The 12,302-nt window shown below is 49.0% G+C and overlaps 1 protein-coding gene across 7 annotated transcripts in view; it reads left to right on the top strand.

Moving 5' to 3' along the window:
* The window catches only part of LOC116942722 (transcription factor AP-2-beta), a 54,863-nt gene that overhangs the window by 8,176 nt on the left and 34,385 nt on the right, over positions 1–12,302 (top strand). For 2 of the 7 annotated variants that reach the window (XM_032955004.2, XM_032955003.2), the window contains exon 1: positions 8,115–8,491. The exons of 1 other annotated variant lie outside the window; for it this stretch is intronic. In XM_032955004.2, coding sequence (XP_032810895.1) covers positions 8,444–8,491 — 48 coding nt within the window. In that variant the 5' untranslated portion in view covers positions 8,115–8,443. Of the gene's footprint in view, positions 1–8,112; positions 8,492–11,528; positions 11,831–12,302 lie in introns of those variants that run through there. 4 more of the 7 variants (XM_032955005.2, XM_032955002.2, XM_032955000.2 and 1 more) reach the window with 3 other exon arrangements.

Below are 12,302 nucleotides of genomic sequence, written 5' to 3'. Positions count from 1 at the left end.
TTGTCAATCTACTCCCTTCGCTGTGGTCTGCTGGCCGAGTACATCCAACGCCGGTATCGCTCGCGAAGTCGACGGACGGGACCGATCCTGCAGGTGGGAGCTCCGTTGCGATTGGTCCACTGAGTGAACCCCCTCCTCCACCACCACCATCCACACGCCACTTCGTCTCCCTCCTCCTGCCCCACAGATGTCTCGTTTTGAACGTTCAATTCATTAACGTTTGCTCAATGCGCAAACTGCACGCGCTGGCTCGTACCGACAACTCCAAGTAGCAGTAATCGGTTTGCACCCCCACTGGTCGGAAGCATGCCGCTGTTATGTAGTTTGAGTGGGGGGGGGGGGGGCACGGGCGTGGAGCGGTGGGTGTAGTGGTTGGGCGACACTGAGTTTCGAGTATTCCGAGTCTTTTTTTTGGCTGCTATAAATGTCCACGTGATATGCAACATCGTTGAGCTATCATTTGTGGCGAGGTCGCTTCTGAAAAAGGACTATGTAGCTCAGTCGGCCTTACCTGGTGAAATCAATATACAGTAGTGTAGTTAGGTTTTCTTGGTTAGTATAGCGACCCGAGTGTATTTGGCCACGGTCAACATCTTTAGTTGTTAGTGATGTCTGAAGCAATCCTGGAGCCCCACCACAAGCCCAACACGTACTGACCGGCGTGGTGAAGTATGGTCAAACAACGCCACCTTCCCCCCCCCCCCCTCTCGTACCCATAATCGAGATGCTTAAATGATGTATAATAAATAGAACTAGTATAATTTGCTATTATGAAATACTACTGAAAACAAAAATACACGTAGTAACTTCACTGGATCGTGTCCATGCACATCTGCGTTGGACACGGCTAACCGGTGCGGTCTACATTTCGCAACACGTCCGCTCGTGGATGTGTTTAAGGGATGCATTTACGGCAGTGGTTCTTAATCCTTTACTACAGCTTTGCACACCTTTGGTTTCTCGATCGTTGATTTATTTGTATTAAAATGTCAATAAATACACGTGGGGTTTGATGAAGTCGTTGTACTTGCGCGCCCATGCTTAATTTGTCTTTCGATGATTTACCTTCTAACAAAAAAAATATGTTTAAGGGATGCGTTTAAGGGATATGTTTAAGGGATGTGTTTAAGGGGTGTGTTTAAGGGATATGTTTAAGGGGTGTGTTTAAGGGATGTGTTTAAGGGGTGTGTTTAAGGGATATGTTTAAGGGATATGTTTAAGGGGTGTGTTTAAAGGACATGTTTAAGGGATATGTTTAAGGGGTGTGTTTAAGGGATATGTTTAAGGGATATGTTTAAGGAAGTGTGTTTAAGGGGTGTGTTTAAGGGCTACATTTAAGGGATATGTTTAAGGGATATGTTTAAGGGATATGTTTAAGGGGTGTGTTTAAGGGGTGTGTTTAAGGATATGTTTAAGGGATATGTTTAAGGGACATGTTTAAGGGATATGTTTAAGGGACATGTTTAAGGGGTATGTTTAAGGGGTGTGTTTAAGGGATATATTTAAGGGGTGTTTTTAAGGGATATATTTAAGGGATGGACGTGGAAGGCGGTATTCATCACTTAATTAAAATCCAAACTCACGTCTCTTAACTCCAGCAGAAATAGTAGCATCGACTGCGACTGCATGTGCCCAATGATAAACAGCGAATCATCATGATCACGAACGGTCCCATGCGTAGATTAAAGACGAGCACGTCGTGTTGCTATACCACTTGCGGTTCTACCGCTGTCTGTATACGTGCGGATATAATAAGAATAATGATAGTAGTGCACACCGTGCAAACTCTCTTTTGCAATACACTCAGCGTCGTCATTGCGTGCACTCTAATGCATGGCTTGCTGATCGTCACGCGAGGAGGCTTACAACAATTAGCGATAAATTGTCAGCAGTAGTTTTGCGGTGATTTTTGTAACGTGTCTTATTCTCAAAAATGGTTTACCACAGTAGGGTCAGCACTTTGTAACGAGGACATTCGCCACGAACTTTAAAGGCAATATATACATAGATTCGTACGTAAAAAAAAATCCATTAAAAAGCAACTGGTGTACTGAAAGAATATGTGAAAATATGTTCACGACAAGTGGGTGGCAATTTGCCGCACTTTTTAAAGGCTATCACATCATCATCATGGATATTTTACTCCGTCGGCCTATATACATTATTAATATATTACTTAGATGCGACTCAGGTAATCGTTTAAGCTACCGTGCTGTGAAATGTCTTTACCGCTAGTTTGTCAACGGTATCACGTGGAACGTTTACTGAACACCCGTAGAGTCGCGTGGTGATCGAGTTTGGTGACTGAGACGTCGTCACTAATGTTTTCACACACACACACACACACGTGTAAGGGGTACGATGTGTTCTCGTGCTGCGGTAAGATGTTTCAAGAAGCAGACGTTGAGCATTACGACACCCGAGTTTCGTATGCTACTGGCCTCCGATTAGCGCGGACGGCTACGTACGGTGCGAAAGAAGTTCAACATACATACGTGGCCTCGGCAGCGCGGTCATGAGAGTTCCTCTGGGTTAGATTCTCGGTCACGGTTAAGATCAGTGACGCACAGCGATATCTGAACCGATCCTGGTCGCCCCTTCCCCCCCCCCCCTCCATCCTCACCCTTCCCCAGATCACCCCCCGCCGCCCTTCTTCAGCATCAAGTCGCATTGACTCGCAGGCAACAGCCAAGACCGACGTGACTTGGTTCCGAGATCCGAGGCGTTCCACCAGTCGTGGAATGATGGACTGTTCTGGACAAAGCATTACCGCTCTCAATATCCCAACAGATCTTAACTAACGTACGTAATTTTGGGATCCATAAAAAAGGTTTTGCTATATTTTTTTAACAAAGGAGATACATATATATCTACATGAGGGCAGGAGATGAGAGCTCCCTACTCGCGCCGCCACGACCACCACCACTACCGCCGACACTACGGCGCACGTTCGGCATCAAATTCTATTACTCGCCTGGATGCGCGCCTGCTGTGAGACTCCAGACTCACGACCGACAACGTCACTCGTGACTGCTGAGGTCGCCAGCGTGGCGACAAGGTCACGATAACCCTTTGCGATCACCGCAGCGTGCACGCTCTGCGTGTCGCAGCGCAACTGCGGGATCGCCGAGTTTACGAAGCAAGGAACCCCAACGCAGAAGACACAGATCCCCCCGTGTAGCCTGAACACGCTGTTCGGGCAAGTGCTGTTAGCGAGCACCTACGAAGGCCGGAACATGAGGGGGTGTGTGGCCAGCGCCACGCCCGGCCGCCTTTGTCTCCCCGGTGGCGATGTTTACACATTGCACCAGGTACTGCTTTTTAGGCCGAGTTGACCTAGGGGAGGCCCAGAACCGGTTCAGATAATCGTCACTGGTGTTGGTGGCTGTGAGCGGGAATCGAACTCGGGTTCGCCGGGTTCGTAGCGCAGCACGCTAAGCGCTACACTACCGCTCCCCACACACATTCGCTCACTCACGCACAGCCAACCTGCACTTAATTAACAGCAGCGACGACGCATTCTCAGTGACATATTTAACTCTCCCGCTCGTTCAATTCCCCGAATGTATCGACAATGTCAAAGTCAAAATGCACATTCACAGAGAGAATATGTCGATAGGAGTGGGGTTTTTTTGCGGCCCAAGTCAAAACCCCGCGCCCGCTGAATACGCTGCGATGTAATTGCCAAAATGAATAATTGATTTGAATGCGGTGTGCTTACCTAATGCGCATAGCGGACCGATGTTTTGACACCTCATAATCTGCCTTCCGCTTGCCCGTCGGCGAAGTCCTCGTGAACTTTACGTAAGCTAGTTACACAATGCGAGTTGCGCAAAGGCGGATTACCCCGCACAGCGCTATCGGCTACTAAGCCCGCCGCGTACAATGCACGCGAATCTCGATACTCCCGTCGTGTACACGAAGCTTTCGTGATGTCCTAGGCCTTCGCAGGATGTGTTGCTATACAGATCTGCGATACGGGGGGAGGGAGGGGGGGGGGGAGGGTGTACCGCGTGTTGTCCGACGTTTCGCTTGCACGTGCTCAGTTGTGGATCTTCTTCAGACACTGAATTCGGCTCGACAGTGGCGCTCTATAAACGTGGCCACAGGGTCCACGATTTGGGCGACTTAAATCGGTTACTCAGGGTGCCTTTGCAGAAGCTTTCAGCACGTGGAGCGAAAGGCCCGGTAGAGACAAACACACATAAGGCGCGGTACAACGGCGAAAAACACATCGGAGAACACGCGCCTACGGCTCACCGCAGACAGCGCGTTTGCGACTAACGGTGATATTATTATCGGCGAGTTAGAGACAAACAGAGAGTGAGGACACGACGCACCGTCGGCTAGCTTAGCCGTCCGCGTCGCACATCGTGGACCGATTCATTCTGTTCCGAGCCCTCTCCGTGTGCTGCGCAGCCGCGACGCGGGGGTGCCGTGCCGGTTACGAGACGGCGCGAACGCGCGCGCGTTAAACAACCACGACCACGCGCATCGCACAAAGGGAGTCTGCTTCTCTCGCTTGCTAAGGGGGGGGGGGGCGAGGGGGCAGGCAAAGGCATGAATGGGGGGGGGAAGCATAGAAGGTCTGAGGATTTGCGGTTCTGAGAGGGGAGTGAAAGATGTTTGCTCGTGTCACGAAATTACCGGAGTGCCCGGAGCGGCATCAGTTAATAGCGGCGGTGCAGTTAGGGCTCTCATCACCATCATCATCATCTCCGCCGCACTTCGCTCCCAGACTTTCGCGTAGGCGCAAATGCAGTGGGGCAACAATTGCGGTAAACACGGCGGCTCGCGACGTCAGCCTACACCAGCCCCCCGCGGGTGTGCCGGGGGTGTTGGCGGCGCGCGCTTTCGCCGACCACCGAGGATGCTCGCGCGCGGCGCGCTCGCCGTGACCCCGCAGCGGCGAGCCTCGCGCTCGCCGTGACCCCGCAGCGGCGAGCCTCGCGCTCGCCGTGACCCCGCAGCGGCGAGCCTCGCGCTCGCTGTCGTCGCGGCGGGCGTGCGGTGTTTGCTGCGCCTGTGCTCAATGTTGTAGGCGCACGTGGCCAGTGGGAGCAATGACAGCTCACGACGACGACGACGATGATGATGAGACAAATTATTTTTAGAGGACTGATGATCATTTTGAAGATTATTTACAAACGACTTATGGATGATAATGATTATATATGACAGATAAAATTCATTATGGAATAATGGCGATTATGATAATGTAAGACATACATGATCAACATGACGATGATGATGGATTTAATAGAAGAATAATGATCATCATGACATACTTGATGGTGACGATTATTCATACATTATGGCTTTTAAAACAACGACTATAATATATGATGATCGTGATGATGATGGTGATGGTAATGCGCGTATTGCAATGTGTATATCACAGAGTAGATGATGGCGATGATGATGCACGGACTGGAATGTGCATATCACAGAGTAGATGATGGTGATGATGATGCACCGATTGCAATGTGTATATCACAGTGTAGATGATGGTGATGATGATGATGATGCACGGACTACAATGTGTATATCACAGTGTAGATGATGATGGTGATGATGATGATGCACCGACTACAATGTGTATATCACAGTGTAGATGAAGATGGTGATGATGCACGGACTACAATGTGTATATCACAGAGTAGATGATGATGATAGTGATGATGATGCACCGACTGAAATGTGTATATCACAGTGTAGATGATGATGGTGATGATGCACGGACTACAATGTGTATATCACAGTGTAGATGATGATGGTGATGATGATGCACCGACTGCAATGTGTATATTACAGTGTAGATGATGGTGATGGTGATGCACGGACTACAATGTGTATATCACTGTGTAGATGATGATGGTGATGATGATGATGCACGGACTACAATGTGTATATCACAGTGTAGATGATGATGATGATGCACGGACTACAATGTGTATATCACAGTGTAGATGATGATGGTGATGATGCACGGACTACAATGTGTATATCACAGTGTAGATGATGATGGTGATGATGCACGGACTACAATGTGTATATCACAGTGTAGATGATGATGATGCACGAACTACAATGTGTATATCACAGTGTAGATGATGATGATGGTGGTGATGATGCACCGACTACAATGTGTATATCACAGTGTAGATGATGATGCACGGACTACAATGTGTATATCACAGAGTAGATGATGATGGTGATGATGCACGGACTGCAATGTGTATATCACAGTGTAGATGATGATGGTGATGATGCACGGACTACAATGTGTATATCACAGTGTAGATGATGATGATGATGCACGGACTGCAATGTGTATATCACAGTGTAGATGATGATGGTGATGATGATGCATCGACTGCAATATGTATATCACAGTGTAGATGATGATGGTGATGGTGATGATGATGCACCGACTGCAATGTGTATATCACAGTGTAGATGATGATGGTGATGATGATGATGCACGGACTACAATGTGTATATCACAGTGTAGATGATGATGGTGATGATGATGCACCGACTGCAATGTGTATATCACAGTGTAGATGATGATGGTGATGATGATGCACGGACTACAATGTGCATATCACAGTGTAGATGATGATGGTGATGATGATGCACCGACTGCAATGTGTATATCACAGTGTAGATGATGATGGTGATGATGATGCACCGACTGCAATGTGTATATTACAGTGTAGATGATGGTGATGATGATGATGCACGGACTACAATGTGTATATCACAGTGTAGATGATGATGATAGTGATGATGATGCACGGACTACAATGTGCATATCACAGTGTAGATGATGATGCACGGACTACAATGTGTATATCACAGTGTAGATGATGATGATAGTGATGATTATGCACGGACTACAATGTGTATATCACAGTGTAGATGATGATGGTGATGATGCACCGACTACAATGTGTACATCACAGTGTAGATGATGATGATGATGATGATGCACGGACTACAATGTGTATATCACAGTGTAGACGATGATGATGATGATGATGCACGGACTACAATGTGTATATCACAGTGTAGACGATGATGATGGTGATGATGATGATGCACGGACTACAATGTGTATATCACAGTGTAGATGATGATGATGCACGAACTACAATGTGTATATCACAGTGTAGACGATGATGATGGTGATGATGATGATGATGCACGGACTACAATGTGTATATCACAGTGTAGACGATGATGATGATGGTGATGATGATGATGATGCACGGACTACAATGTGTATATCACAGTGTAGATGATGATGATGGTGATGATGATGATGCACGGACTACAATGTGTATATCACAGTGTAGACGATGATGATGATGGTGATGATGACGATGATGATGCACGGACTACAATGTGTATATCACAGTGTAGACGATGATGATGATGGTGATGATGACGATGATGATGCACGGACTACAATGTGTATATCACAGTGTAGACGATGATGATGATGGTGATGATGACGATGATGATGCACGGACTACAATGTGTATATCACAGTGTAGACGATGATGATGATGACGATGATGATGCACGGACTACAATGTGTATATCACAGTGTAGATGATGATGATGATGGTGATGATGATGATGATGCACGGACTACAATGTGTATATCACAGTGTAGACGATGATGATGATGGTGATGATGATGATGCACGGACTACAATGTGTATATCACAGTGTAGACGATGATGATGACGATGATGATGCACGAACTACAATGTGTATATCACAGTGTAGATGATGATGGTGATAATGCACGGGCTACAATGTGTATATCACAGTGTAGACGATGATGATGATGGTGATGATGACGATGATGATGCACGGACTACAATGTGTATATCGCGTTGCACACGCGGCTCTGGGAGCGCGTGCGCACACGGTGGCGGAGCGCACACAAACACGCTCTTTGCCTTCACCCGGAAAACTGCCTTGAGCCGCGGGGCTCGCAGGACGAGAGATTGGGGAGGGGGGGTTGGTGGTGGTGGTGGTGGGGGGGGGAGCGGTGGGACTGGGTGGTACGTAGAGGGGGTGGGGTGGTGTGCGTGGAGGAGGCTTGTCACGATCCCAGCTCGGAGAGAAGTGGGTTAGTGGCCGTGAGAGGGAGATCTGGGCACGTCGCCGTGAACGTGCGGCGCTGGTTGCTGGTTACTTAGCCGACTACTCACGGGGCCGCGTTTCCGCAACAGCATCGCGACAGTTGTTTGCTGCTGCTGTTGCTGCTTCACTCGCTAACCAACTCACTCCGCCGCCGCCGTCGTCGTCGTCACGATAGCCCTACGCACGCTGAACGCGACTAGAGGACGAGGTCTAACTCGAGACGTAGCTGTGAGCAATCACGTCGCTTCTACAACGTGGGGGGACAAGACTTGAAGCGACCATGCTGTGGAAACTTACCGATAGAATGAAGTACGACGAGGTGTACGAGGTATGACTTCCCCGTTTGACTTTCTCAACTTCCTTACTCCCCTTACTCCTCTTTATCCTCTGTGGGACGTAGGGCTACAATAAAGCGCTTCCTTAATCCGCATCTGTTTTTTTTTGTTCTTGTTGCGGCTGCTGCTTGTCTGTCCCGCGCCTAATGATCCATGCCACTCCCTGGGTTTTGGCCCGCGGAAACTTCTTGCCTATTGTGTTGAGCTTAGTCGCGGAGTCATTTCGCGCCGCGTGGAGCTCCGTACGGTCCACGGACCCGTCGCGTTCGGAGCGCGCCGTCTTGCACCCCGGATACAATACTTGCGCGTGTGATGTGTCTGTAGATTTACACGGACTCGCCAATTCGCGCTTTGCTTTATTTGAGTCTCATCGTTCTGTGTGGAATGCATTACGACATTCCAGCAGCATCCGGTAATCCGTCAGAGTTTGGTTTAACAAACTTGACGCTGCTGATGAGGACCCAGAGGATCGAAACCGCTCTCAAGTTTCCTTTTGCTTTAAAAATAAATGAGGGTGAATATAATGTTTGTGTGGAAAGTCTAAAAAAAGCGCTGGTGGGCACAACGTATATTTCATGTATACGTGGAGATACACGATAGAGTAATCTTTAAAATGGACCTTGATATGAAGCGCACTGATAACGTGATGTAGTACATTTGATAAATCTAGCTGACATCGCATGGTTAAAAGAGTGCTGCTTCGTGTGAAGTCAATGTTTCAAATGCACGCACAGGAAACACTGCGCTGCAATGTCAGAAGACGTAAAGTTTTAACGGAGTTAAATGATATTTGGCTCTATGCATGTCACGTGCTCATTATAGTTTCGGCGTTTATTGTAATCACTGCATACTCGTTGATCACGTAGTACGCACGGTTCAATAACACCGCGTTCAACTTAGAAAGCAACGTAATGCATGAAGTCATATATAAAATATATATCGAAACTTAGATGTTTTTTGTATAATCAACAGAATTAAAATGAATGTGTTGGGGAAGCTCCGTGTATTGTTCGGAAGCTGGAAATGCCGTGTGTATGTAGACACGCGTGCGCGAATGTGCACATGCTCACATACCACGTAGACATGTGTATGCACGCGTATGTATTTACACGTGTGTGTGTGTTAAGTCTTTAGTGGTAGCTTAGTGGTTAGCACAAGAACCCGACGACCCGAGCACGATTCCCGCTCACAACCAATATCAGTGGCGAATATTTTAAACCGGTCCTGGGCCTCCCCTAGGTCGACTCATCGTCAAATTAGTACCTGGTGCGGTGTGTAAACATCAGCAATGGGGAGACCAAGGCAGTCAGGCGTGGTGATGCCCCCCCCCCCACGTGTGTCGTTCCGGCCTCGGTAGGTGATCGCTATCAGCACTTGCCCCAACAGTCTGTTAAATGTTATACGGTGATCTTTGTCTTCGTGACTGCATGCATCATGGACAGGGCCATCACGTGACAATCGCAGTCACTTCGTGGCACTCGAGCTCGTGCACATTTTTGTTTAAATATATTTTTTATAGGAGCGATCAATTTCAATTATAAGTTCCGAAATTGCGTTTTTATATATGTATAATTTACGGATTTATAAACATGAATTGAATGCGTAAAGTAAATTCAGACGGGTTAGATGCAGCCAATTAATTCGTGGTATTAAAAGAACACCTAAATATATATAACCGAAACATCTATTTCAAAACAATAATATTGGTGGCGATGATAATGATGTTGATGTCTGTGTGATTGAGTAATGTCTCAGAAAGGCCGTGTTGGCCATTATTAGTAAAAGTTTATTTTTTTTTAGCGGGAAACAATAAGTTCCTTCCTATGTATGTTGAACGTCTTTCGCACCGTACGTAGCCAACCGTGCATTGTCATCATCAGACGCGCTCGCTCTCTGTGCAGAGAGAGAGAGATACTCAACCATTGAACGCTTCTGAATGTTAACAGATAACATATCCCGATGTCGTTTATATTGGCCAAGTTTAAACACTGCACGATGTACTGAATGCAATGTTCTAATCCTCGGCTACAGAGAGAGGAGAGGGAGAGCTGCCCTTGACACAACTCGACTAGAAAGGGACGCAACTTAAAAAAAAAACCGCGCGCATCGCAATAGCAGCGCTGACACAAAGAGATAACAGAACAACAAAAACTCAAAACGACCCAAAAAAATTACGAGCGGCGGATACGAATGCACACAAGCACGGACGCACAGACACACACACATCAGACAAAGATCCCCCATACAGCCTGTAACAGACTGTTGGGGCATGTGATGTTAGCGAGCGTCCGTGAAGGCCGAAAGGCACGCGAGGGGGTGGGTGACCAGCACCGCGCCCAACCGCCTTAGTCTCCCGAGTGGAGACGTTCACACACCGCAGCAGCTACTCATTCGAGGCTGAGTCGACCCAGGGGAGGCCCAGGACCGGTTCAGATAATCGTCACCGGTGTTGGCCGTGAGCGACACTCGAACTCCGGTGGCCGGCCTCGTAGCGCAGCGTAGCGCTCACCGCCACCGTCACCCGCCCGCTCCCCGCACGCGGAGACGCGGGCACACGCGCGCACACGTATACGCCGACGACTCGCGGCACACGCGCAAAGTACTTGTCCCGGCGACGCTGAAAGTTAATTAAGCGCCATCTGAGGGATTGCAGTTTCAGTGTTTATATCGCTCGGTTTCTTGTAAATCGGTCGGCAATTCGGTCGCGCCTCGTTCATTATTCATGACGCGGCGGAGGACCTCGCTCTGTGATTAGACAGCGCGAGCGTCGTGCACCCGACACGTCACTCCCGACTGGGCGTCCGCGTGCGGGCACGCAAGCAAGCAGCAGCAGCAGCATCATCATCAGCAGCAGCATCAACAGCATCATCGGCGTCGTGAACCAAACGCGCTCGAAGCCACCTCTCGCTCCGCTCGCTCGAGCCGCACGCGAACAACGAGTCATGACCGCTCGCTCCAAGTTGATGGTCGGCCGGTTTTAGTCGAGGCGCCCCGGAGAAGAGAGCGAGGAGAAGTGGGTGGGTGGGTGGGTGGGTCGGTAGCAGGGCGGTGGGGGGAGAGACGCTGCTTTCTTTCTGAGTCTTGAGACTCGCCGACGAGACGAGTAGAGAAGGAGAGGGAGAGAGAGAGAGAAGCCACCACAGCAGCCCCGCGGCCAAAAGTCTCCAAACCCCCCAAAAAAGGAGTCACATTCGCCTTCTGGTTGTTCTCCCCCCCCCCCCAAGCTCGCTCAACGCTTCTTCTCTCCGCACGAAGCCTCTATGCTGGGTTGAATTTTCGCGGACATTGACTTAACAACTCGAGACATGTTAGTCCACAGTTACAAAGCCATGGTGAGTTGTGAGCTCGTATAACACTCGTCTTACTTCTCTCGGACAAGGGCCGGGGGGGGTTGCGGGAGTGAATGAGGATAGTCGGGGGGGGGGGGGGTGTAAAGAAAATCAGAAGTGCTACGAGAGGAAGTCGCTCTGCCTTCTCCATCATCATCATCGCCGCAGCGGATGCAACTTTGTTGATAATCTTTGGTGGGAGGCGGGAGGGGTTCGCTGCCGTTCGCGCGCACGATCCGAATCGACGGTCTCTGGCGTGCAGCGCATCTCCATCTCTCTCCATATCTCTCCATCTCTCTCCGGCTCTCTCCGTCTCTCTTCATCTCTCCGTCTCTCTCCGGCTCTCTCCCCATCTCTCTCCGGCTCTCCGTCTCTCTCAGTCTCTCCCCGGCTCTCCCCATCTCTCCCCATCTCTCTCCGGCCCTCTCCGTCTCTCTTCATCTCTCCGTCTCTCTCCGGCTCCCCATATCTCTCC

Source organism: Petromyzon marinus, chromosome 15 (genome assembly GCF_048934315.1).
Source record: "Petromyzon marinus isolate PM22_M1 ecotype Great Lakes invasive population chromosome 15, UKy_Petmar_22M1.pri1.0, whole genome shotgun sequence".
In the NCBI taxonomy this organism is placed as follows: domain Eukaryota; kingdom Metazoa; phylum Chordata; class Hyperoartia; order Petromyzontiformes; family Petromyzontidae; genus Petromyzon; species Petromyzon marinus.
Note: the sequence above shows the minus strand (reverse complement) of the source record. Positions and strands in the feature narration are given on the sequence as shown.